This window comes from Bos mutus, chromosome 5 (assembly GCF_027580195.1).
Source record: "Bos mutus isolate GX-2022 chromosome 5, NWIPB_WYAK_1.1, whole genome shotgun sequence".
In the NCBI taxonomy this organism is placed as follows: Eukaryota; Metazoa; Chordata; class Mammalia; order Artiodactyla; family Bovidae; genus Bos; species Bos mutus.
The window spans coordinates 46,878,504-46,905,564 of record NC_091621.1 but is presented as its reverse complement, the minus strand read 5'-3'; the positions used below and the strand labels follow the sequence as shown (position 1 = coordinate 46,905,564).

Below are 27,061 nucleotides of genomic sequence, written 5' to 3'. Positions count from 1 at the left end.
GACAAGCCCCAGGGCTGAGACCCATCCCAAGTCCTTGAGGACCGCCCCCCCTCAGCCCCTGGTGGCTCTGGCTCCTCCTCCCCCATTCGCCATTCCAGAATGGGGGAGAGGGGAGACTGCAGAGTCTGGGCGGGGGTGGGGGTGAAGCAGTGCAGGTCTGGGGTACAGAGGATGCCCCCATTCCCAGGCCCTAGAAAGGTGCCATGCCCTGAAGGAGCCCACACCCCGCCCTGTGCAGAGCTCTGAAAACCCCCAGCTTCCTATCCTGTTCCAGCCCCTCCCAGGGGAGGAAAAGGGGGACCCAGACCTGCCAGCTAAGATCTGGGGTGGGGGCTGAGGAAACCCCCAAAATGTATTGCTTAGAAACTTGGAGGCAAAAAGGATGGGGGAGGGCCCAGGGGGCTGGCATCTCTGACCCTCCCCCCAAGCCCTGGGAAACCTCCAGGAAGCTCCCCTCCAACCAGTCATCTGGCCATGGGGAGAGTCCAGAGGCAGGGGGATGGACACAGTGACCATTGGGAGCCCGAAGTTCCCCAGTCTTGCCACCGGGAGAGTAAAGTGCACCCCAATGGGTGTCAGGTGGGGAGGGGCCCTTCCCCCAACCCCACAATCTCTAGCATTCGTCCTTCGGGTGGGTTTTCTGTTCCTTGACGTCCATGCTCCCTCGGAGCAGATGGGGGAGCCAGTCCCGATGGATGGTGCTGATGACATCGAACACTCTGGACTCAGTGAGGACCTAAGGGAACAGAAGACCTCAGTGCTCTGATCTCTGCCTTCATCTCCAGCCTGCCTTACCTTCTTCAGGCCTGCCCCCACTCAGCACCCTGCACGAGGGCACGGGGGGTGCTGGAATGAAGTCAAGCCCCGCTGAGCTCCAGAGCCTGGGGCCTGGCTGTGCCTCTCCTGACCCTCACTCAGAGCTGCTCAGCCCCACCCCGAACTGGGGAGCTGCCCCCTCTCTTCCTGGAGGGCCTGGACCAAGAAGCAGGACACCCCCTGCACCCCACTTAGGTCCCAGCTCGGGCCTCTCTGTTGACTTCCTCCAGGTTACCGCCTGGAAGGAGAGAGGGAGAACCTCGCCTCTGCTGAAGCCCAGAGATGCCCCTTCCGAGAGGCCTGTGGGACGCCCGCCTCGCCCTCCTGCCCGCCCACTGCCATAGGCTCACCTGGGCCAGGCCCCGCTAGTCCAGATTCCCGTTCTGGTTGTGCTCGTCTTCGGCAGGGGAGGCTGGGGCCTCTTCCTCACAAGGGGACAGTTCGTCAATGGACATCTGGTTGGTGATGCCTGCAGGAGAGCGGGAAGGAAGCTGGGACCAGACCGAGCAGTATGTTTTCCCCAAACCCAAGGAATATGTGGAAAGAAGGAAGCGATTCTCACACACCCCCCCTTCCTTCAAGCTGAGCTACATTCAGCCTGTGCCCACCTGGGGAGAGGCTCCCCAGCCTTGCTAAAACGCACAGCCCTCAGCCCCACGTTAAGGAAGAGATGCCTCAGCCAGGGCCACCAGGTTACCACAGCCTCAGGGCAGTACCAACAGACCGCCCATGTGCACAGGGCCCCTTGGGCGGTGGAATACTTCTGTCCCTATCTACTCTCCAGCCCCCATTCTAGAACATTCCAGGTGGGTCAGCCTGTGCCTGATTCCTTTTCCCAACTTGGGGAAGGCGTCGGACAAAGGGCTGCTCAAGGCGCCGGGAAAATGGACCCACTGCTGCTCAGGCTTCCCTGGTGGGTGGCTCAGGTGGTAAAGAATCCACCTGCAACGCGGGAGACCTGGGTTCGATCCCTGGGTTGGGAAGATCCCCTGAAGGAGGGCATAGCAACCCACTCCAGTACTCCTGCCTGGAGAATCCTCATGGACAGAGGAGCCTGCTGGGCTACAGTCCATGGGGTCGATGGACTAAGCGACTAAGCACAGCACAGTTGCTCCATCAGCCGCCCTCCCAACAAGGCCTTATCCTCCCAGTGGACCCACCGCTCGCCGCCCGTTCCTTCCATTTCTGCTTGTTCTCCTGAATGTATTTGGTCCAGGTGGAGCGGAAGCTGACCACGTCAGGGTTGGGGTCTCCCACTTCTACATCCAGAGAAGGCTGGCGCCACTGGAAGCTATAAGCAGGACCCACCCACATTGTGGAGGTGAGACCCCGCCCACCCCAGGATGGTCTTCCCAGCCCTCAAGAGTAGAGGAGATGGAAGCCTCATCCTTCTCTTTTCCCTCTGCTGAGTACCCCTCAGTCCCCACCCCTCTCCATACCTTCCCTTCCGCTAGAAGGAAAATGAAAACAGCATTAGCCAGAAAGGCAATAAAGACAGCTAATAGGAGAAATTAAAATATGGTGGAGGGGGCGCGGGTGCAGGCCACACCCTCTGCGCCCATCCTTTCGCCCCCACGTGTGACCCACAACAGAGGAGTCGCTGTTTCTCACCTCCCCCACCAGTCGGTTCTCTCTGTGGGCCCTCTGGCCACCCCAGCCACCCTCACTCACCTGGGCTGGTTTTTAGACTTCGAGTCGTCGTCCCCGGTGGGCTGGACACTCTTCTCAGCCACATCGGTGAGCACAGAGAACGTGGGCTCCACAATGAAGTCGATGAAACCTGCAGTACAGATAATGCAGGGAGAAGCTGACCTGGGGAGCTGCACAGAGGACTCGGCCGGCACGCCGGTGCCCCCAGCTGCACGGAACAGTCACCTGGGGCTCAAGAGTTCCCAGTGGGGGCAACCTTTGTGATGATATCTGTGTGACCCCAGAGAACTCCACCCCAGACCTCCACGCTCCAGCATAGCGGCTCACCTTGACGGGAATGGGGACTGGGAGCCGTCCCGACCCAGCCCAGCCAGCATCCTTGACCTTTCCCAACCCTCTCCTCCCTGCAGGAAGGGACACTCACCAATCTGGGACTGCGCCACGAGGGTGGAAGTGCGGTCACAGAGCGGAGAAAACGGCAGGCCCAGCTCGGCCTCCTTGTCACCCTGGGGAGCAGACAGGGTGGGGACTTATTTCAGTCTACCCGGTTGGGGTGCAGCTGCGGGTAGAGGGGCTGCCGGGGGAGAAGAGGGAGCTCTGTGCCTTTGACCTGGAAATGAGCAGCATGCAAATGCCACTGCCAGCAATGACTGTTAAGCTTTTCGGAGATGACATTCTATCCCATGGGTCTGGGATCAGGTTGGCAGCTGCAGACAGCTAAACAAGGAGCTGGAGGAGGAACAGGGAACTTGGAAAACATGGAGGAGAGAAGGCCCCGTGGGCAAGGCAGACAAAGATGCCCCCTACCTGGCGGAAGAATTCCTCCATGAGGGCCTTGGTCCAGCGGCTGTGAACCGACCACTGCTTGGTGGGGTGGCTGATGTCAGCAGCATGAAGCAGCAGAGAGAGGGCCTTGGACTTGTCAATCCTGTCGGGGCAGGTGGCAAGGGAAGGGAGACTGATCGTTTAGGAAAAGGAAGCCTGGACCATTCCTAACTTCCCATCACACTCTGTCTCTCAGATCTAACGTCAAATACCCTCTGAGACAAGATACACATACACACACGCGTGCACACACACACTTACATATGTATAGGAAACAGCCCAAGCTCTCAGAATCAAAGGGCCCGGAATCAAATCCCCACTGTATGTTTCACACACTGACTGTGTGATGTACAGCAAGTTACTTAAAATTTCCATATTTCATTTTCCCCAGTCCTAAGCAGAAATCAAAACAGGATCTGCCACAGAGAGTTGTTCTGAGAACTAAATGACATACAACATATAGGTATTTAGAATAGTGTCTGGCACCTAATAAGTGCTCGGTAGACATTACCTATAATTATTATTATAATAATTATTATTATGATTCGCCAACAATGACACGCTCCGACCCTGCCCACTCTCCCACACACAGACACCGTACATTAACACACACCTTCAGGATACACACAAACACAGTCTGTTCTCTCTTACATTTATATACTCCCACCCACTTTTTTTTTTCCCCATCCACTTTTAAGCAACATTAGATGTAATTAGGACATTTGTTCTGTGTTGTTTTTTTTTTTAACCTCACACAACTCTCCCAGTAGCCCTGTTAGAGTGGGGGCTGGCAGTGAGCTATTGTGGAGGGGGGCATATCATTTTCACTTCTCACACATAGGGAAACGAGTCCAGAGGGCTGAATGATTTTCCATGACATTCCAGAGTATACCTGTCCTGAAGCTTCCCTGAGGACACCAGTCTCAGACCCCCACCTCAAACGCTCTGCAGTAGTCCAGGTGCCTGAGTTGTCCACACACCCAAAGCCAGGTGCGCATCCATCACACACACTAGATACCCTCAGATACCTGGAGCCAGGAGAGTTTCTACATCCTGGTAAGGACTTGGCACACCCATTGCCCTGTGGATGCCCTCCAATTCACATAGCCCTCACTCTGGCCTCTCCCCAGCCACGCCCCACCAGATGTCACCTCTCCAGCTGCTGCAAGGCTGTCTTCATGGACTTCACTTGCTGGAAATGGCAGGACATGTCTGTGGCCAACACCATCTCAATGACCAGAGCCCGCAGCTCTCTGAAGGGACAGAACCCGAGGAGTGATCAGCACTGCTAGACAGGAAGCCTAGGAAGCAGGAAGAGAGGGCTGGGGTGTGGGGTCTCCAGGGATGCCCACGCCTGGCTTCTGCTCACACAAACTCATCCTTGGTGAGGTTGATGAAGATGTTCATCTCGTCGTCCTGCATCATTCGGAAAACCGAGCTGATGTGGTGATTCTCCAGCACTGAGCGGTCGTTGTACAGGATGGCGCATTCCGATCTGCAAAGCACAAGGTCACCACATCCAGCCCCCTGTCCCGCCACCGCCCCCTGCCCTCGCCTGCCGCATCCCCACCCCTCACTTGGTCTGGATGTGGAAGCTGTTGGTAGTGCCAGTGTGCTCGTAGTCGTGGATGGCTGCAGCAAAGATGATGGCCAGGACCTCAATCTCCGACAGGCAGTGCTGGGAGAAAGACAGACAATCAGAGGGGGCTGACGCCCTGTCGACTACCCAAAGACCTCCACACACAGGCTGGACCGCTCATCCCAGCCCTTCCATTCTTCACGTCCAGCTCTTGGGCTAAATGCAGTCAGGTTTCTCAGCTCCCAGAACTGCCAAAGACCCTCTTCCATCCCTACTAACAATATTCCCTCTGCATCTGGCCACACAGCCCCAGCGCTGCCCAGGAAGTTACGGTCCACCCAGGAATTCTCTAGAGTGAATAAGTCCAATCCAACTCTGTAAAGACTTTGGGATGCCAAAGAAGAGGACCCGAAGAGAGAAAAACGAAATGAGTGTATCAACTGTAGGCTGGACTCGCCGAGTCTGCAGCCATAAGACCCTGAATCCCAGAAGAGTGACCTCCAGGGCACCTACCACCATCCCTGTGCGGAGCAAGAAGCAGTGGACCGTCTGGGTGACGTCAGCTGCGTGGATCTGGTTGTGGTAAGGGTTCTTGTACTTTCCGTAGCCTGTCTCCAAGGCATCCAGGAAAGTCATCAAAAACACAGTGGGAATCTGCAGTGGGAGAGGGGCAACTGAGATTTGTGGAGGATGTGCAAATGGCAGGCCACCGAGGACAGAGGTCAGTGAGGCCCTTTCATGAAGAGACGGCAGGGCTAGGGGAGCACTGGCCCTGCAGTGAACCGGGCTCGCATCCTGGCTCCACACCCGCTGGCTGCGTGACCTTGGGCAAGCCACACGCCTCCCTGTGCCTCTGATGCTTAATGGAAGGGTGAAGATACTACCACCTACCTTGAATTTAATGAGATAAGTACAGTACAAGGTACTTAGCAAGTGCTCTCCCAAGAGTAGCTATAATTATTATTATTTCCCTGGAGATTTTTAAGAAGAGGAAAGAAAATTTCCTTCCAATCACCCCACCCCATCCCCAAACCAATACCATGGAGAGGGGCTCAGAAGCAGGGGAAAGAATAAGAAGACCTGGAGAGGACCCTCTAGCCAAGGTAGATCACCCCTACCTCTGAGAAGCCTTCCCCCACCCTCTGTCCACTAAACACACACACACACACACACACACACACACACACACAAGCACCAGGAGCCAGAGCTCTATCGGGCTCAATGCTCTCCAGGTCTCTGCATATGCCCTGGGGCATGTTCACCTCCTTCAAAGGCCCAAGGCCCCCAGAGGGCAAGGCTGGTGTCTGTACCTGCCCCTGGATCTCTGAGGCTGCGAGGAGAGCAGGGTTCAGGGCTTGGGGAACCCTCTGTAGAGATGAGCAGCGGTGGCGAGACACAGAGGAGGTGCCCTAGTCAGTCAGACCCTAACATCCCCCGCCCCCACCCCTGGAGGGCTGTGCCCCAAATTCAGGGAATTTTAAAGGACTGTTTCCATGACAACTGCCCTTGCTTTTGCGTTGCCATGGAGTCCCTGGAGGAAGGGAAGGGAAGGGGAGGGGCAGGAGAGGGGCCGGGTGCCCAGAAAGGGAATGTGGAGCTTAAAAGAGCTGCTCCAACTGGGGTCTCTACTGGGCAAGGACTCTAGAGCATGAAGACCCCTCTCTCTAACTGCCTTAAGGCAAGGCAATTTGGGGGTGGGCAAAACCCAACCTGAGGTAGTGACTCTTGGGGTCCCCCAGAACCATCCTTCCTTGGTGTCTGGAGGAAGTCTGAGAGCCAGTTTGGAGAAATGTGAGCTGAGAAAAATCTTAGGAAAAAGAAGACCCTGCTATTCTCTGTCCTGGAGAGGGCAGGATTGCAAAGAAGAAAATGAAATGGCAGAAGAACAGGCCTTAGGGAGGCCTGAAGAGAATCTCAGAGCATCTTACCAAACTTCTGGGAACTCTCTTGAGAGTTGTTGTAAAAGGAGGAGTCAAGGGTCAAGGAAAGGCTCTCACACACCAATACTCTGTTATAGTGAGGTGGAGGCAGAGGGTGGCAGAGGACTTTCCAGAGCCCTCTGGGAGGGCCTTCCTACTGGACTCCTTTGACCACCCCTCAAGCCCCTCCATGGGACATGGCAACCCATGTCACCAGTATTCTTACCTGAAAATTTCCATGGATGGAGGAGCATGGTGGGCTACAGTCCATGGGGTGGCAAAGTCAGACACAACTGAGCGACTGAGCAACTGAGCACACACCATGCATCCCCCTCAGAACACACGCTTTCTTCTCCGATCTAACGTCTACTGTCACTCCACCCAAGTGCAGACCTAATATCCCCCTCATCCTCCAACTGTGGTTTCTCCACAAGGAAGTGATTTTTTTCCAGCCCCTGTTCCCCAAAGACGCTTTCTCCTGGCACAGGATCTGAAGAAGATTTTAATCCCATATTCTTCCTGGCCAGCCAAGCTGAAGAGCAATTCTCCAGCCCTACCTAGCCTTGCCAAGAGCTGATCCTTTCCATAAAATTCCTTGGACAGAGCCGGAGGGGGAGGGGAGGAGAGGCCCCCCCCACCACCACCAAAAAAAAAAAAAACAAATGGAGAGACATTAGTCCTGCAGAGCACCAGCTGACAGCCTCTGGACCCCAGGCCTCCAGTGTCCACGGGCAGAAGGGCTGAAACAGGGGGCTGAATTGCAGCCAGGCTGGAGAGGACAAGTTAGGGGACAGAGCAAAGGAGAAGAGGAAAGAACCCTGGGCTGGACAGCCACAGGCTAGAACCTTCCCCTGGAAAGCAGTACATGAAGCCAGAGGCTGGGACTGCAGCAAGCGGAGGAAAGGCCAGACTGCGGTGGGCACAGGGTGACTTCCCCGACAATGAGACCGAGCCAGAGAGCCCATAGAATGTGCCTGTGGGAGCAGGGTGGTGGGAGTGGGGAACCCTGCCCAGAGGCAGAGGGAGGAGGCTGCCCGACCTTAAAGCGGCTGATGAGGTTGTGCCGAGTCAGCAGCTCAAAAACGATGGTCCTCAGGGCGTGGTCATCTGCTGCCCGGTTCAAGGAAAAGACATCAAAGCACCAAAGGTCCACGTTCTATGGAGAAACAAGGAACTAAGCAGGGAGACTCCCAAGACGGACATCCCAGCAGCAGCAAGGGCTGCAGTTAGACTTCAAGGAGGACTTCCCAATGATTACAGACACATGGGAAGCAGGAAAATAAGTAGTAAACAGGCCTCTTTCTTCCTGGATATCATTCAGTATGGGAGAGACAAGAAGTCAGGACTTTGCCTCTTAAGTGGGTCAAAGTTGTTTTGAGAACCAAGGAAATGACAATTAAAAAAGGAAGTAAAAATCACCCCAGAGGAGTCTGAAAGTCCTGAGGACTATTCCATCCCCCACCCCTAACCTTCTCCCCGGGATCACCTTGAGACAGTTGAGGACGGCAGTGGAGTAGGTGGGGCCCACAGAGGTGTACGTTCTCCGGAACATCCTGAGGGAGAAGAAGGAAAGGAGCCCCTGAATGAGGTCTGATCATGGGGTCTGATCAGGCGGGGCTGGGCGGTTGGGCCAGGGGCACATGGGCTGGTGATACAGTGGAGTCCTGGAAGACACCTCTGGGAAAGAGGGCCACCGCCAGGGGCCGAGGGAGGCAGGACGTGGGGAGCCTCACCGCTCCACAAAGATGCCAGCCTGCACCGCGTGCACGATGCTCCGGAACTTGGGCTTCTCTTCCGCTCGGCGGCCTTTGGCCCTGGTCTGCTGGGTGAAGGTGGAGGCCAGCCAGTCCCGCACCTCTGAAGGCACCGCATCAGACCGCAGCTCCTGCAGCTCATCCTCCGTGTCCAGGATTTGCCTGAGGCCCCAGAGCGGGAGTCACAGAGGAAAGGCTGCAGGCGCTTCCACAGCCTGGAGACCCTGGGCCCAGCCACACCCCACACCCTGGAAACTCTCACACCAGCCTCTCCCTTCGCTGACCCTCCCTTGACTTTCTTTTGCTAAGCCTTTTTACTTCTGTTTCTGTATCTGATGTTGCCAATGATGAAACAGGTCACTATGTGAGAGTGAACACCCCAGTTCTGGAAGCATTCAAGCAGCCAGTGGCATGGATATCACCTGTCGAGGATGCTCCAGACCAGCAACACCGTCCAGCAGAAATAAAATGCAAGCCATATATAACTAAGTTTTCTAGTGCTTGTGTGCGTGCTAAGTTGCTTTAGTCACGTCTGACTCTTTGCAACCCCATGGACTGTAGCCCGCCAGGCTCCTCTGTCCATGGGATTCTCCAGGCAAGAATACTGGAGTGGGTTGCCATGCCCTCCTCCAAGAGATCTTCCCAAGCCAGGGGTTGAACCCAGGTCTGCTATGTCTTCTGCATTGACAGGCGGGTTCTTCACCACTAGCGCCACCTGGGAAGCTCAAGTTTTCTAGCAGCCATATTCAAAAGGTAAAATCTCCTTAAATGATAACTTTCCTTTAACCTAATATGCTCAAAGTACTATCATTTCAACATGCAACCAATATAAAATATATTAATAAGACATTTTACATTCTTTTTTCCAAGTCTTTGAAATCCAGCATGTTTTTCTACATATACATGTACATCTCAACTCACACTTGCTACATTTGAAGCCCCACTAGCCACGTGTGACCTGGGCAGACCAGGTCTGGAAGGCCTCTGCCCTGGGAAGAAGGTGAGGATGCGATGAGCTTTAAGGTCCCTGCCAGCTCTGGAAAGGTCTTCTCTTCCTGATAATCTGTGTTTGTCTCTCTCTGCAAGTCTGTTCCTCTGCCTCTTTATCTCTGCTGATAATTCTACCTATAGATCTATCTGTCCTCACTCCCCGCCTCCCTCCTCTGGCCCTGTCACGCGTGTCTATCCCCAGCTTTCTGTCTGACTCCCCGTCCCTGGATCACTGTGTCTGGCTGGCATCTTTCTCTTCTGTGTGTGGGTTTTCTCCCCGCCGCTCCGCGTCACCACTCTCACCGAGTCTCATCTATATAGACGGCCTCCAGCAGAGAAGCTGTGTACTCCAGGTTTTTCTTCAGCTCCTCAATGTTTACCTCCCCGTTCTCCAACTGCTTCACCATGTAGCGCAGCCTGTGAGGGTGCGGGTACAGAGAACCTGCTTAGGCGCCGCTACCTTGTCAAGAGAACAGGATACCTAATAGGATGCGTGTTCCAGAAACAGCCACAGCCTTCTATAGCGCATTAATCTTTCTAACAGAATAACAGCAGCTAGTGTTTTTCATCACAGGCCATTGCCACCGCCTGCACTAAGTTTATCTACCCCCCCAAAGTTAAACCCCAGGCTCTTCCACAGTCCCCGCCCACCTCTGACCTCTCAACACCTCCCCTTTAGTCAGTGTTTCCTGAAAACTCTCGTTTAGATTGCCTGGGGCCCAGCAGAATTAGGCAGGTACAAGCCCCTGGGGTGATGTTTTGAGGATGATCTGTTTCAAAGTCTGAATAACCAAGAGATGAAACTGCCTATTTCCCTCTGATAGAGGACTTTGGGAACAACAGCCATCAAAAGGGCCCCCAGCATTCTTTCATTATGTCTCTTGGTTTGGGCAGGGAGGGGGTACATGTCCACAGCCCCTCTGTCCCTGGCAGGGATGGCGAAGACACAGAACAAAGACCAATCTGAATGCTTTCGCCGGGCCTCACGCCATTCAGGCAGAGCTAATGGATTATGATTCCAGAATCCATCAACCGGGACAAAGCGCAAGATTAACCCCTGCCTCCCTGGTGTCACTCCAGAGACAGCCTCTGGCAAAGGGTGACTGTACCCCTCCCCTATTTCTGCCGTGAGGCAGCTTCCCCCAGAGCCAAAGTGGTGAGGGTGGGGTCAGGGGTCTCACTGGATGCTTTGCCTGAAGGGACCATCCCTCATATTTTGCACTCACAAATTCTGGGGGATTAACTGGGTGGTTTCTTAAAAGTCTGCTTTATGACTGCCTGAGACCAGCCCAGGCAGTCATAGGTACACAAAGCTCTCTGATTTTAGGTGGTGATTTTAAAGAAAGCGATGAAACATTCCCCTCTGGCTCCTTCTCGCAGCTCTGCCCCACCCCACCTAAAAGCAAGGTGAGGTGAAACAGTGGCCAGCACAATTCCCCACTGTGAGGGGCTTCAGAAACCCAAGGTCACCCTATGAGTCAGGGAGAAGAGTATGAGTCAGGGACCAGAGGCTGAAATTAGCATCGATTCCCAGGGATGCTGGGGGAGGGAGAACAATGGCATTCCTGAACAGAAGCAGCTCTAGAATCCTGGGGTCTCAGCAGCTTTGGAATAGGGGCGCCCAAAATAGCCAGCCCCAGGAAGCATCACCGGCCAACTCTCACCCCAGGGACCAGCAGTCCTGGCCAAAGACAGGTCTGAATTGCAGATGAGGCAGAAGGGAAAGAGGGAAAATGGCAGGGAAAGAAGCTGGAGGGTGAGGCTGCAGCCTCCTCAGTGGGCTATCCTCAAACTGCACTCCCAGCCTCCCAGCTGCGCCTCCTCCATGTGAAAAGAGCAGGCAGCTCCACGAGGAAGAGCCCTGGTTCCGTACAGCCCAGCCCCAGCTCAGGCTTCACTAGGGAGGAGGCGTAGAGGCTGACAACATAAAGGCTTTCCAGCCAATGAGCTGGAAAGTAGCGACTGAGAGCCGACCGGGGATCACACAGCCAAGAGGTACCGCTGTCTCTAGGGCCCAGCCACAAGTTGGGGCTGCCCTCTCCCGCTCAGTCCCCATGGCCAGGGACCCTCGAGTCTGGGGACACAACCCAGGAAGAAGGAAAGGCCCCTGCTCCAATCCCAGCCCTAATCTTCCACTTCAATCAGCCCTTTTTACAACGGAAAACTCTGCCCACTAGGGGTCAATGCCCACCTCCAAAGTTCTGCCTTCTTTCTTGAGCCACCCTGGGAAACACACATCCTAGCACAAGCTCCCGAAATGAACAGCCAAGCCCACGGGTGCTCATTTGCATGTATTCGCACAATCTCTTAACAATGCTGCCAGCTCTACATTTTAAAAAGTGCTTTCTCCTACGTTATCTCCTTTTATCCTCACAATGGGCCTAGAGGGTGGGGGGGTGGGGGGGGTGGGAAGGCTGTGCAACCTTATTTCCAGTACGGAAACGCAGGATCCCAGCACAGCTCTGGGAGGTAGAAATCCCACATTCAAACTTTTCACTTCCTGGATATGAGCCCTGGGCAAGTCACTACTTCTTCATCAGTGTCTACCAAAGTGTGGCCTATGGACCACTGACATTAGAATCACCTGGGATACTGGTGAAAAAACTTTTCTGGGTCTCCCCACACACCTACTTAACCAGATTTTCTAAGGTTTGGGTCCAAGGACCTGTGTTTTTAACAAACATCCCAGATAATTCTAACTCACCCTAAAGTTTGAGAATCTTTATTTTCAACCTTCAATTCCTTCATCTGTAAAATAATGAGGATTATAATAAACTACCTGCGTTGGTCACGTGGGCAGCACTAAACCACCCGTGAAGAGCTGCTGTTCAGTCACTCAGTCATGTCTGATTCTTTTGTAACCCCATGGACCTCAGCCTGCCAAGATCCTCTGTCCATGGGGTTTTCCAGGCAAGAATCCTGGAGTGGGTTACTATTTCCTTCTCCAGGGGAACTTCCCAATCCAAGGATGGAACTCGCATCTCCTGCATTGGCAGGTAGATTCTTTACCACAGAGCCATCAGGGAAGCCACCTGGGAAGAGCTGTTAATAAGAGAATTAAATGAAATAATGCATGCAAAAGGCCTGGCATATACAATGAGGCTCTATAAACATGATTTGTATTAAAATTAACTGACCAGCATCATGCCTGCCCTACCCAGCTCACACCTCACTCCCTTCGAATCCAGCAAGCACCTGTCTTCTTGATCCCAAGTCCAGGTGAAGAACGGTGAGCCTAATTTGAATGGAGGCTGGTAATTAGGAAGCCCCCTAGCAGAAGAAATGAGAGGATGATAATGACCATGATCTTTCCTTTATAATTACATACCACAATCACCTTATGGGGGTGGTTATATGACTTGTCACACAGCTTGTCCATCTCAATCAGGTTGGCCAGCCTAAAACTCATTCTACTGGAGCCTAACTGTGCCCCAAACACCAAAAGTGAGGCTGGACCCCACTGCATCATAGCTCCTTCAGTGTCAGTCATCTGTCCTTCATGGGGTGATGTTGTCTGTGGACACCATCAGACTCACAGGAAACTGGGGGTGTCTCGATCGCACTCACGATGACTTCTTGTCTGTCCTGGCAGCTGTGCTCAGAGCACACAGCATGTGCTCAAATGTTCACTGAACAAAATAAAAGGGAAAGGGGGCAGATTAATCAGGTGGGGGGCTATCTGCCAGTGCTCACAATTGAGATCTCAGCCTAGGGAGAAGAGCGTGGTTGTAGCTGGCTTTCAACACACCCCTGCCCCCAAGTTCCTCCCGCCTCCACCTCTCGATCTTGTCCAGAAGTTCTTTTACAGCTCCTGTTGAAATCTGAACCCAACATGATCCAGATACCAGAAGGAGAGGGGAGGGACGGAAAGAAAGATTAAAGAATAAATTTGACAAGCGGGGTGTCTAAGGAGGGAGCCTGGACTCGGGCAGCTGGAAGGATTCAGGTGCTAAACTTCCCCCTCTTGGAGTTACATAACTTTCCCCACGACACTTCCTGGCCTGGTGGGGGGCCTCTCGGATTCCGACGCCCTTTAGAATTAGGATCTCCCCAGACCCACCTCGCTTAAGGGGACCTCGCCATTCGTCTGCTTGGATGGGTAGGATGCTCACCCCTGTCCAGTCCTCATCCAGACCTAAGGAAAACTGGAAGCTTCCTCCCAAGAGTCCTCCCACTCCACTCCTAGCGCTGGTTCACCATCTCCACTTCTTTCTCCTTGACCTTCCCCACACCATGGGAAAGTCTCAGGTCCTGACCCCTGAAGGCCTCAGTCTCTCCCAGCTCTAAGTAGCCAGCTGGAAAAGGTAGCTTCTGGGCAGTAATGATCCCAATGCCCCAGACAAGTGCAGCTCTCCAGCCCCCATCAGATGATCTGGTGATTTCCAAAGCCCCTTCCCGCTACTTCCAGCACACACACTCCCTGAAAGATCACCGTAAGTAGAGAGCTTAGGACAGAGTAGCCTCAAGCTAAGGGACCAGGAATTGAAAGAAGAATCCTATCTCCCTTTTGGATTTTTAAGACCAGATGAGGAGATATTGGAGGAATGTGAGGTCTTAAGAATGCTGGGGTTCAAGAGGGAGCGAAAGAGGGAAAATACTGCTAAGTCACCTGCCACTGCTTAGTCACACACACACACCCCCATATGGGACTGTCAAGTCTTGATCCTGCTCTTCCACCAAACTACAAGTAGTAGACCCACAGCAGCCTGTCCTCTGGTCCTCTTCCTCCCCTCTCCCTTCCTCCCTGGAGCCTACCTGAGGATAGGACCCTGGAGGTGACTCCTCTGCACAGGAACAGGGCTGGCCATGGGAATCAAAGTTCTCTACTTCAGAGTATCAAAATGCTGCCCCCCAGGCCCCTGGGCCCCTGAGGGGAGTGGCTCCCTTTTAGGCCCCGGACTTCCTTCTCTAGGTCTCAGCAAAAGTGACCGACTGACTGAACAGAGAGAATTTAGGGGAGGGGAACAGGAGGAGCCTAGCTGGAAGGAGTGATGAGGCAGAGACCCAGCCCACAACTGGGTGAGAGGCCGCGGGAAAAGTTTCACATCTGAATCAGACTAAAAACAAGAATCTGTTCTCAGAAGAATCCCAGAAAGGACAGAAATAGCATAAGCCAGCCCCTTGCTCTGAGGAGGTGGGGCTCCTCTTTCGGGGGAAGGAAAGGGTTAGCAGGAGGCTTAAGGGGACAGGGACAGGGAGCCATCCTGACTTTGTCCTGAAGAGGAAGTCTGCAGTGGAGTGGAAGGAGCCCTCCAGAGCGTCCCAGCTAGGCGAAGGCAGATTTGGCTCCCTCTCAGGGTCTTTTTTCCGGGGCCACTCTTCAAAATGAGCTTTAACCCACCTGCAAGGACGGAAGCAAGACAGGAAGAGAACTAGAAACTGCAGAAAAGGGGCTTGCTGAAGCTAGGGATCCGGGTATCCTTACCCAGAGACCCGCTCAACAAGGAGGAAAGCCCCCACCCAAGCAGTGACTGAAAGTCAGGAGTTGCTCATCGAAACCGAGAGGCTAGGCGAGTTGAATACTCCCAGCCCCAGTTTTCTCATCTGTCAAACGGGGACTGGGAAATAACCGTAAACTGACTGGAGAGGTCTTTCCAGCCCAGAGGGCGAAGTGACGGGACAGCCCACGAAGAGCCTGCGGGACCAAGGCCCCCTCTCTCTCTTCCAGGCTTTGGTCCCGCTCAGGTTAGGAAGGGAAGAACCCGGGCTCTGCGGTGCGGAATGGATGTGCGCAAACAGCCCCAGCCCGCCTCCCGATTGGCTAAGGGGTGACGTCACCAACACAAGCGCATGGGGGCTGCGATTGGTCAGCGGAGGGGATGGGCGGGGCTAAGGAGAGCCCGGGTGAAGCCTAGCGCAGCGGGTGAAGAGGGTTCCGCGTAACTACGATCTACTTCATCGAGGTCTAGGGTTGATGTAGGGATGAGGAAAAGCGACTAGAGGGGATGAGTATGACAGAAGAAAGAGAAAAGAAACGGGCTAAGAGCCAGGATTTTATGATGGGAAGTCTTGCTTCATCGCCCACCGCACCCCTACCCACCAAAAGCAGGGAGAAACTAAACTACTTTGTCACTGTGCTATAGCCTTGAAGGATTATAACCAAATGAAGTTTGGGAAATTACTGGGACGAGTGGAAGTTGGCTTCAGCAGCAAAGAGGGACGAAGGTTAAATGTCTACAAGGTTGTGTGGACTCTTGGTAGCCATGAAGCAAGTGTTTTTAGAGAGAAAGGACTAGCCCTGGAGTCAGAGACCTGGCACGCCCCTCGGGGATGCGGGACAAGTCATTCCGCCTGCTCTGTAGAAAAGCGCTTTTGGAGAGATAGAGACGGGGTGGGAGTGGGGGCAGATGGTACACCAGCAAACACCAACTCAGGGCAGTGCCCCCTCCTCACCTGACTCCAGGCCCAGCCCCCAAGCCAAGTCGGCACTAACCCCAACCCTCCTACTGGAAGGTAGAGATTTCTTAGACTAGAAAAGCTCCAGAGAGGATATCTTGTCCATCCCTCTGCTCCCTTGCCCAGTAGAACCAAAACTAGTTGGAGAAATAACGGCTTACCACATCACCCCAAGTACTTACATGCTGCATCATCCCAGCGTGCATCCCACCACGCTCATCTCACCAGCCTGTTATTAACTCTTCCTAATTAGAAAGGACATTGATCAACCACCATCCCTTCCTGGGGAGAAAAATTTCACACATACCCACTCACCCACTCATCTACACACATGCTACACTCTACTTCTGTCTGAGTTAAAGAGACTGAGAGCAAGAGCATAGATGTGATGACCCCAGAGTGAATTTTCCTCTAGCCATTAAATGTAGTTTTAAAATAGCAAGCAGTTCAACTATCATGCCTCCCTCCTTGGTCCATCCCCACCCTTCCTCACCTGCCCTGAAGAATAGGAGTTGGGATAAGGAATGAGCAAAGCATAGGTGACTCTACCCCTGGTCAGAAAAGAGGGGTGTAAGGGGTAGTGGCTGGAGGGCTGTTGAGGAATGGATTAACTGGCTGATCTAAAGGCTTAAAAATCTCAGAAACTGAAAAAAAAAATCAAGGAAATCATCTAAATCCAATAGAAAGAGGATATTAATTAAGATCAGGAGATTTTGCCTGCCTTTTAGCACTATGTATGACCTTGAACAAGACACCCTGGGCTCCATTTTCCTTGTCTGTAAAATGGGTAAGTTCAAGCTTCATGCACTTCTCACAGGAGATCATACAAGAGCATTTGGGGAACTATAAAGTGATGTGTATATGTGAAAGATTACCATTTAGTTTTTGTTTTTGTTAATTCAGCAAAGGTTCATTACAAGTGCTCCATGAACAAAGCCCCCTGTGCCCACCCTTGTACCCAGGGCCCCTGAAATAGAAAAGCCTGTATCCCCACCACCACCATTCCAGATGTCAGGGGCTCCTCCCTGGCTCCTTATTCCACAGAGACCAGGGAAGCAGAAACTGGGGACTTGCAGAGCACAGAGCTCCAGAAACCGGGAAGAGCCAGACCCCCACCTTTCCCAAGCACTGCCACTCCCCTCACTCCCCTGGTTTCACATTGCTATACAGGCAGCCCTGGTTCGGGCAGCTGGCTGGGCACAGTGGCGGAGGTGGCTCCAGAGATAAAAATAACCCCCTAGTGACAGAGCTAGAGTGCCATCCTTGGAGGCAGCAATCCTCAGGTGGACACGGCAGCAGTGGTGCGAGCTCTCTAGGCACTGGACAGAGGAGCTGGACGGAAGGAGGGTGGAGAGCGGATGGGCAGCACCTGGGAAGGCGGGTGGGTAGTGGGGGAAGGAAAGAAACCCAGCAAGTGGAGCGAGATGGGGGAGGGGCAGGAGAAAGGGTTAGGAAAGGAGATTTGAAAAGTGTTGCAGAAGAATGTCTGGGAAACACTGAGGAACAGGGAAGGGAGTCAACTCACACACACACACACACACACACACGTGTGTGTGTGTGTGCGCGCGTGTGTGTGTGTGCAGGCAACTCCCCCTCTGCCTCCTGCCTAGAACCGTTTCTAACAGGTGTTCCTAGCAACAGCCCAGCGCAGCTCAGATCAGTGAGGAAGTGGGTAATCTAAGTAGCTAGAGCCTTAGCCCAGAATAACAAGAACCCAGACATCCCAGCTCCCTGCCCAGCACACAGATGAGTCACCTCTCCCTCCGGCTTCAGCCCCTGAAAGACGGAGGAAAGAGGAGGGTGGGCAGGAAGGTGAGGGGAAGACTCAGAACTCTGAACTTTGAACCCAGCTCAGAACTCTGGCTCTGGTTCACTTGTCCACACCTCCTCTCCCTCCCTGCACGATTTAATTCTGCTCATTAGCCACCTCCACACAGACCACCCCACCAGCCCTCCGAACCACATCCCAACAGATGTTCCCAGCAGATGCCCTGCTTCTGGGGAACCTAACAGATGTTGAAGGTGGCCTGAGATGGGAGAGTGAGTTGGAAGCTTGGCAAGGGACTGACTGCCACTGCTATGGGAGTAGCTCTAGATTCTGGATCAGCAGGATTTGAGTCTGGTCCCAGCCCTGCCCCCACTTTACCAACTATTTCTGGGCATCAGTTTCCCTCTCTGTAACACATTATGGTTCTCAGATTCAGTGCCTGGGTTGGAGACACTAGGAAAATAGGGTGCCTGAGTAGGAGTTTATCTTTTTTGACTGGCTCACTGCTTCACCCAACTTAGCCCAAAACTGATGCTTTAAAGGAAGAGTGTGGCTTTCTTCTTTATCATAGGGAGGTTACATTCTAACCTCCATGAACTTTCCGGGAAGTTCTCCTGCATGTCTATCTTCAGTCCATCTTGCTTCAGTGAAAAGAACAGCATATTTTCTTGGCATTTCAAAGAGTAGAAAGGAAGAGAACAGTCAGGACAAAGAAGTGTTTGGGATGAGTCTGGTGCAATTTGATTTATTATAGTTCTCTCAGACTGGGGTTGCTAAAGCTACTGCTTGTAGACAAGAGGCTGGGGTTTAGGGAGCCTGGCAACACTGTCAGCATGCGTGCACGCTCAACCCAAGAAGTTTCCAAACAAGGTGGGCACAGAGGCGAGAACTAGGAGGATGGTGCCAAGTTAGATGTGCAAGAGCTGATAAACAGGGAAGCAGAGAAGCCAAGGAATAGGAAGGAAAGAAGCTTCTCTGGCCCCCAGGTCCTGCCTGCCAGAGCATCATTAAGCCCCCCTGGAAGGCAAGCTCCCTTCTCAGTCTAAACGGTGCCAACACCAGCTGGCCGCCTAATCATCCCACTGCAGCCACTGTGATTATTTGCAAGTCTGACTTCTCCTTGCAGCTGTGGACTCAACTGACCTGGGGACTTGGCTGAATCCAACATGGTACCACCTGAGCACCTGCTTTCCAGCTTTCCTCCCAGCCCTGAGCGCCCAGGCCTCTCCCTGAATGTGTCCTTTTCCCCACCACACCTGCTTAGCCACCAAAACCCCATCCCAGCTCCCTCGGTGGACTTCTGCCAGGTCTGGGATGCTGAAGTTATATCCTAACCTGCTCTTTTCTTCCCAGACAGGGAGAAGATATAGTAGAAGATGCTGCGGGGAGAGGAGCCACTGTAGGACTGGGGACATGGGGGACAGAGGGGTGAGGGCTCTGGCACTAGGGACCTCCCTGCAGTGGGCGGGTCACAACTCACTTTTCTACTTTTCCCTTCTGAGTAGCCCTTCTTCCCCCTGAAGTCTCCTCTTGGCCTCACTCACTGTTCCCAGGATTCTCTCCCAGTTCTCTTGGACCATTAAGTCTTCCTCTCTTAGGGGATAATCTCATTATCTAACAACTTCCAGTCTCCCAGTGGTCTCGCCTGCAGCCCACCTGCTGCCCTGGTTCTGTCCCCCTTTCTGTGCTGCTGTCCTGGGGACAGCTGGAAAATAGCTACTCAACTTCTGTACCTGTGAAAATCAGTCCCCTGAGACCCAAAGGCAATTACCTGGCTTTCTCCCTAGAGGAGCTGGGAGGATGAGGTCACTGAGAAGACAAAAGAAAGGCCTTGTAGAATACAGGAGTTGAGGCTGGACTCCTAAGGTGGCCTCAAATGTGCCTGCAGCAACCTTGCCCTGAACCATCACAAGGATACCTGGGCCTGGAGAAGCCCCACCCCCGGGGTGGGCAGGGATGTTTCCAGACTCCTGGCCAGGGTGAGTGGGGACTAGGAGCACTGAAGGCCAGAATGAGGGGGTAAGCCAAAGGGAATAGGGAGAGAGAGGAAGAGGGACACGAGAGAGCACCATAGTGCCCAGCAGAGAAAGAGAAGCCAGAGAGAGATGGAAACAAAGGAGGGAAAGGGCAGAGGAAAAGATGCAGGAAAAATTAAAGAGGAAAACAGAGGGAGCAGAAAAGCTGAAAACAAGTCCTTGATGATCCCTTTAAAGACACAAATAAGAGGAAAGATCTCTCTCAAGTTTCCTAGCTCCTCCATCCCAGTCTGATGGGGGTGTTTGAAAAAAAGAGGGGAAGATGTGAAACAACCCCTGGCTTGCATTCAGGAGCTCCCTGCACAGGGGGCAAGTGGAAGGGGTCTAGAGACATCCACGCTTCCCTCCCCCTGGGTCTCTCACCTGGCCTTCCATTCCCAGCTTCATCCCCAATCTATGGCACCCTCCTCCTGGCAAAAGTGCTAAGTGCAACCTCAAATGCGGGATCTCCACCGTCTTTTTAACCAGCCTCCAGGGCAACCAGAGTGGTATTTGGGTTCTAAAGGACTACACAGATTCTTTAAAATAGAATGTGTCATAGCTGATCATATCACCCCAGGCCTAGAGACTTAGGATAAATGCCAGAGGGGAATTTCCCCAGTGCTTTTGGAACTCACCAACAGCAGTCCCTAGGCGCCCTGCACCCACTACATCTTACAAGGGCAATTGTTCCGTCCACTTCTAGTTTGCCCAATTGAAAAAAAGATGATAGAGAGTAAGTCTGTCATCTTTTCTTTTGACCTTAGAGGACCACACCTTTTGTGGGACAGCCCTCCTCCTAGCCCACCCAGCCTCCTATTCTCTAAGCTCAGTCACCTGCCTCACCTCCTCCAACCACTCATCACCGAGACTCTTCCAAATCAGGCCCCAGACAGCAGGACTCAAACCTACTATATCATTCATATTCCTGCCTCTTGAATCTTGATTTTTCTCATCATCCAAGCCAGTGACTGCCCATTTATTACTACTCTGCTGCCTCTTCACCCAGCAAACTCTCCCAGGCTGAAAGAGCATCAGAGTTTATCATTTAAAAACCACTTTCATATGGATGATACCAAATAAAGAATAGGGACACAGAGAGACTGTGTGACTTCAAGACCATGCAGCTAGCCTTTGGCAGAGGGGGAACAGGAAGTCAAGTCTCCCAGCATTCCCTGGGCTCCTCCACTGCCATGACCCTGCCTCCTGGTCTCTCCCCTGAAGCCACCTATTGTGACCAGAGGCCTGTGAAGGTCTTCCACTGGTCGGAATTTGAATTCCCCCTCTCTCTGCACATCCCCCTCAGCTTACTGCAGGAGTTTTCCACACTCAACCATCAAGAGATGCCTCATTCAAGACAAAGTTGACGGGGAAAATAGAAACCTCTACTGGGAGAGGGGATATAAAACCCAGGGAGGAGGGATTCCCTTTGCCAGGGTTGGAAGTAAAGGAGGAAGGGGCAATCCAGGGAGGAAGGAACTAAAAACCATTCCCACCAAGGCCTCAGAGAAATGATGCTCCTTCTTCTCCAGAGGCCCAAGAAGCCACAGTTTATCCCGCAGTCTTCATGGCAGCTCCACAGCCATGTGCAGAGAAAGGACAGCAGCACAAAAAGAACCACAGAAGCTTATTCCGTGGGGCAGACACAAAATGAGAACTAAAGGTAGAAGACATCAATGAGGCATTCAGTCCTTTCCTTCGGCTTCTTTCTCCTGTGCATTTGCTCTCCCCAGGATTGTCCAAAAATCTGAGTTGTCACAAACACATACACAGATCACACATATATATCATCCCATTACCTAGACACACTCACATACACAAATACATCATCTCATTCATACATAGGACAATTTCAGGTATTCAGGTAAGTGCATATTTATTATCAGACATACTGTTTCTAAACATACAAACAAAGAAACATCATTATGGAGCTCTGACGTCACCAACTGTCCTTGTCACACACATCAGCCTTTACCTAGATACACCAGATACATGCGTATACATGTCAGGCATTCACAGTTTCATTCTGATACATCTTGTTCACATTTCCAGATTGTTTCTGTAACTCCTTCAGTTCCAGGCTCTGTTCAGAGGTTCTCAAACCCCAGCACTTTTGAGCATCACCCTCTAAAAACAATAACAAAAACAACCTCTCCTTTTCTCCAATTCCCATGCCTACTCCCCTCCCCCACTGCACACAGGAACACACGCACCAGAGAATCAGAGACGGAACTGGGCTCTGTGACATATACAGGTATATTCATTCATTTGTTCATTCTTTTGTTTAAGAGCAATTATTGAGGGCCTGTTATGTTCTGGGTAGCACACTAGATTCAATGCAACAAAGATGGGCAAAAATAATCCCCAACTGTGTCCTTGCTCCAGCTCCCCTGAAATGACCTTGAACCATAGCTTAGGACATTGAGTCTAAACCATGGACGCCTGAGCGTGCACCACGTGGAGAAAGGAAAAGAGAAAGGGATTGTTTTATGCTATGCCAAGGAAGAGGGAAGTCTTGTCTGTAAAATTTCAGAAGAAACTGGAGCAAAGAGAAGAGTGAGGCTTGTACTATCCTGGGAGAGAGAGAGAGAATTCATATATGTGCTTGTACTGTGTATAACCCCCCTCCAAAGTAAGCGATGAAGCAGAAACCAGAATGGTTGGATTTTACCACTTGGGTGGGTGTCAGAAAACAAGGAGCAGGGGGCCTCCCCTACTCTCCACTCTCTTTGATGGAGTTAAACCATATGACAGGCTCCATAGGATCAGGGACTGGGTCCATTTTGCCCACCACCATATCCCCAGCACCCAGCACATCATCTGCCCCACAGGAGGCACTCGATTAAGAGTTGTTGAAGGAATGAATGAGCTAAGGATGGCAAACCAATCTCCACTCATAGTTTTTCTTGTTTTGCAAAAGACACCGAAAAACCTTTCCATTTCTACTGTCCGTCCCCCACATTCCTCAAGGCTCTCTGGTCTCAGAGAAGAGTGGGCAGACTAGCCCAGTCCTTCATCTTAATGTTAGAGATGCCAAAATTTGTCCTGGTTCATCCATTATCCCTGAAGTGCCTGGCTCAGTGTCTCCCATGCCTCAGCTTATGAGTCTGCTTACTTAGGAAAATTTCCCCTAGGTAGAGGTGAAATCCGACAGCTAATATGTTCCAGATTCTGAATTTATCTTTGGCAGAGTGCTAGTATGGAAAATAGAATTCCTGGATACCCTTCCCAAGAAGAAATTGCCCTGAACAATTATATTCATATGGGCTTTTTTAGCCAGAAGAAAAAACACCAGGCCCAGTTTCCCTGAAGAGACCCTCAATGTCCCAGATTAGAAATTAAAAGGGTAGTTAGGATGGAGGAGATAGGACATGTTGAGCAGCAGAATATTCCATCTGTCTTCATTTGACTCTGTGTGACCCCATGGACAGCAGTCTGCCAGGCTCCTCTATCCATGGGATTCTCCAGGCAAGAATACTGGAGTGAGTTGTCATTCCCTTCTCCAGGGGATCTTCCCAATCCAGGAATCGAACCTGGAGTCTCCTGCATTGCAGGCAAATTCTTTACTGTCTGAGACACCAGGGAAGCCCATTCAGTATCTAGTCCTGAGATAATCATGCCCATCTCCCTGTTTCCAGACTAAATAGCTCCTTCCCACCTGGGCCTTTTTGGGTACAGGTGGTGATTGGGGTGGGGGTGGGAGTTTTATTTCTATTTAAGGTGGAAATGCCCTCTTTGCTCACCTCTTCAGAAACCACTTCACCCTGAGAGCTGTCTCCCTCTCCTACCCAGAAAAATCCTCAATCCTTTGCTTTCTCTTCATCTGACTGGCAAAGCCTCCCCAGGATTCAAATCCAGGGCCAAATCCAGTAAGCTATCAACTTCAGATCTACCTTGGTATCAAGATCTTCCTCTGCTTTGAGACTGGGAATCTATCCTTGGTAATTAATATTGAGGAGATGGTACTTCTCTGGATAAGTTATGACATGTAGCTGGAGCTCTTAAGGACCAGATTGCTGAAGTGAGTGAAAACCAGAACAATCTCATCAATAAGATTAGTGATCCTTGTCCACCGTGATCTCCTGCAAGGATGTCTCAGCTAACAGGCTCTGTAGGGGCAGCTGCCTCCACTCCCTTCCTCCCCTGAGTTTCAGTGCCTTCTTCTGAGGGTCCTGTTTTCTTGCCATAGGCCACTTCTCACCCTAAAGGAAGCAACTGCAATCTGCTTCCAGAAAAGCTCTGTGGTTAGAAAGGTGTGGGAGAGAGTGAATGGGTAGACCCACCTCTTTTGCAGGGTCCCTTATCTGGAACAGAGGCAAGGGGAAGATATGATGAGCCACTCGTGCTGCGGGAAAGCATCCTGGGATGCTTGGGTTGTCCTGTTTCTAGACCCTGAGGTCCCTTCTTTGTCTTTCAACCACTTCCCTACCTACCTTTCTTGCCAGCTTAGTTACCATCAACAGAGCAGGGTTTTCTATCAAGAATCACCCGGGTGCTCCTCCCAACAAAAACTGATTCAACCCGATTTTCCATTTCTTCATCCCAGAACCTCATTCCAAGGATTCATGGAGCCCGCAAGTTGCACTGGCCAGAGGCAGCAAAGGAGGGGACCGAGAAGCACATTTGGATTTCAAGCCTTGTTGCCCAACGTGCCTCCATTCTCCCTAAGGCCTTTCTAAGCAGCTGGTATGTAAATCAGACCCACCAGCCCAACATAAAGGCATCATCTTATCGCCACAGGTGAAGTATTTTTAAAACAACACAATCATAAGCATCTATCCATATTCAATCCCCATCTCTCCCTCTGCCGGAACCTAGAAATGAAAAGCTTCAGTGCTCACAATTGAGAATATTGGGGAGCAACTGCGTGTTGAGGCTGTGTTCCCTGTATTTCCTCACCAAACATCTGCAGTCTCTCTCCTAGGGCCATGGGGAGTCATAGCAGGGAGAGCAGCACTTTCTCTTGTTTTCTGGTTAAGGATCAACAGACTGCAGAGATTATCGGGTGGCAGCTGACAGATAAACATGGTACATGGCTTGTCTTTGAACCAATCCTCTTCTTCTCGGATAAGCAGGAAGAAAACTTCCTCTCCTTCCCTAGAACTGGAGTATGGGACACCTGAATCTTTCCCTTTCCCATTTATTCCTCTCCACATCCCCTCTTCCTGCAAAAATAAGAAAAGATGCCTTGGTGTGCTTGGAGATCCTTGGGAGACCCTACAGTGACAAAAAGGCTTTGACAGTTACCTTGCCCCAGTCAACCAATCTCCCCTCACCACCACTCCAGCTCCCAGGTTGGGGCTCCACGCCCTCTCCCCCAGGACAGGGTTCCCCCCTTCTCTAGATCCTAGGTGGGTCCCCATCATTAATATGTATGCAGAGTATGTTTCCAGGCCCCAAGAGAGATGAACAGCTCAGGAACGGGGCAACCCCCTCCGCTACCCCCACCCTCTGTAGGATGCAGGAGGCAGAAACCACCAATCCCAGCCGAGATACGTATGACCCACAGGTTGGCACAAGTATCCCCATGCACTGGACCTGCATCTGTGTGCAGTCACTCTACAGACCTCTCTGTGACCCTGGGACACTCATGTACACACATGTGATGTGCCTCACATCTACCCAACCCTGCACATAAGATACGTGTGAGTCAGCCTGGCACCTCCTGAAAGCTGCCCGTCCGCAGCCCTGCCAACACCGCAAATATTGTGCCGCCTCTCTGCGCCGCATGTGTCACCCAGGGGGTCAGCAGGCACCTCGTTAGCTCTGCAACTCCTAAACCCGCTCCAAGCGGCCGGCTTGCGGTGCACATGCCTTGCACATGTGGCCTGGCCACGCGTGTCCGGGCAGCTTATGTTCTCGCACCTGCCAACATGTGTGCCCCAGTGAATCCACCGGCCCGGCTTCAGCTACCTCCCGCACCCCTTTCAGGCTCCCTGAGATCCCTTCCCCCAATCCCCCCTGGCCCGGAGACTCACAGAGACCGGAGCTTAATCCACATCTTCTTGCTGGGGGCTGACTTCAGCTCCAGGGGTGAAGGGCAGTCCGACTCTAGCATCTCGGGAGGGCTGCGGGGGGACAGCTCCATGCTCAGCCTCCGTCTACGGAACCGAGGGAGGAGACAGCACCGCGGTTCAGCTCAGCCCCCAGCTGGCAGACCCGCGCCCCCCAGCCCAGCCCCTTCCCACCTGCGGCTGGCAGGGACCAGCCAGGCCGGGGTCTCTAAAGCTCGGCCCAAGCTGGCAGAGCTGCAGTTCCTGCGGCTCCTCCTCTACCGCTGCCCAGCCGAGCTCTGGGCTCCCAGTCCGAGCTCTCCGCGCCGCCGCCGCGCGCTGCCGGAGCCGCCTCCTCGCTTCTCTCCTCCTCCCCGGGCCGGCTTCCCCTCCCTCTCTCCCCCTCCCTTCTCCTCGGCCTGCCGGCTCGTCTCTCACTCCTCGCAGCCTCTCCTCCCCCTCCCGGAGGAACGCCTGGCAGCCAGGGGCACACGGAGACGGCAGCGCCCAAGGGCGAGCGCACGCACCCAGGCGCCGGGTGCGGGAGGCTGCGTGAGCCTCGCGCGGGTGGATATGAGTGCGTGTTGACAGAGCGCAGCGCAGGCGGCGGGCGGCAGTGGTGTGGGCTCCCTGGGAGTGTGTTTTGAGTTTCTGTGGATGTGCCTGTCGTTTCATGTATCCCCGCGTGCCTAGCCGCCGGTGCGTCCCAGGCGTGAGGGAGAGGTTGGAGAGGAGTCCTGACACTCGCTGAGTGAAGCCACCTACCCCCAGAATCCAGCCCCAGACGGGACCCTCACACGTGTGCTCCTGCCTTTGAACGGAAGAGTACAGCGTCTGCTCTCAGTGGCCATGGTCACCCACTCCTCTCCCCGGTTCCCTGAGCTGGTCTTCCTGACACTCCTCCAGCCTGTGGCCTTCTCTCTGGTGCCTCGAGCAGGGGGTAGTTTCTCCTAAGCCTAACGCTTCCCAGAGAGAATCCACCAGAGCAGGCAGCACCCTGTCTTGACTTGGTTATAGGTAACTCCATAAGGGCCAGGAGATCATTCCTGTCTTATCTCAACCCCTGCAGTAGGCAGCCTTTCCTCTTACTCTGTCTTCTCTGAAAGAAATCCAATGGCTAAAGGCCCAACGCAAAACAGTTTAGCTGCTTAAAACATCTGTAGAATAAATGCTCTGGAATCTGAACTAAAGACTAGTAGCAGGGCAAAGTCTCTTCCATCAAAGTGAGCCCTACCTAGGACTCTGGCAGGAAATTAGGATTCCTTTAAAGCCTCCTCCTTAATGGCCACCTACTTTGGCATTGGCAGAAATCTTTTGTGAACAGAAAGTGGATGTGTATTCACTAACTAATCCATG

At 52.7% G+C, this 27,061-nt stretch overlaps 1 protein-coding gene across 4 annotated transcripts; it reads right to left on the bottom strand.

The window, feature by feature from the left end:
* Positions 1 to 324: 324 nt before the first annotated feature.
* PDE1B (phosphodiesterase 1B) lies at positions 325 to 26,036 on the bottom strand. 4 transcript variants are annotated; one of them, XM_005902077.3, is made up of 16 exons: positions 25,901 to 26,036; positions 25,691 to 25,813; positions 9,837 to 9,950; positions 8,523 to 8,705; positions 8,276 to 8,342; positions 7,829 to 7,945; positions 5,384 to 5,524; positions 4,869 to 4,969; positions 4,661 to 4,786; positions 4,443 to 4,544; positions 3,274 to 3,394; positions 2,891 to 2,972; positions 2,488 to 2,596; positions 1,977 to 2,107; positions 1,167 to 1,285; positions 325 to 736 (listed from the first exon to the last, which is right to left on the bottom strand). In XM_005902077.3, the coding sequence occupies exons 2-15, from the start codon at positions 25,798 to 25,800 to the stop codon at positions 1,182 to 1,184; spliced, it is 1,608 nt and encodes a 535-aa protein (XP_005902139.1). In that variant the 5' UTR covers positions 25,801 to 25,813; positions 25,901 to 26,036; the 3' UTR covers positions 325 to 736; positions 1,167 to 1,181. The 4 variants fall into 4 exon arrangements, with proteins under 4 accessions (XP_005902139.1, XP_070226992.1, XP_070226993.1 ...); XM_070370891.1 differs by lacking the exons at positions 25,691 to 25,813; positions 25,901 to 26,036 and adding exons at positions 13,070 to 13,162; positions 14,289 to 14,541; XM_070370892.1 differs by lacking the exons at positions 25,691 to 25,813; positions 25,901 to 26,036 and adding an exon at positions 15,115 to 15,239.
* Positions 26,037 to 27,061: the final 1,025 nt, after the last annotated feature.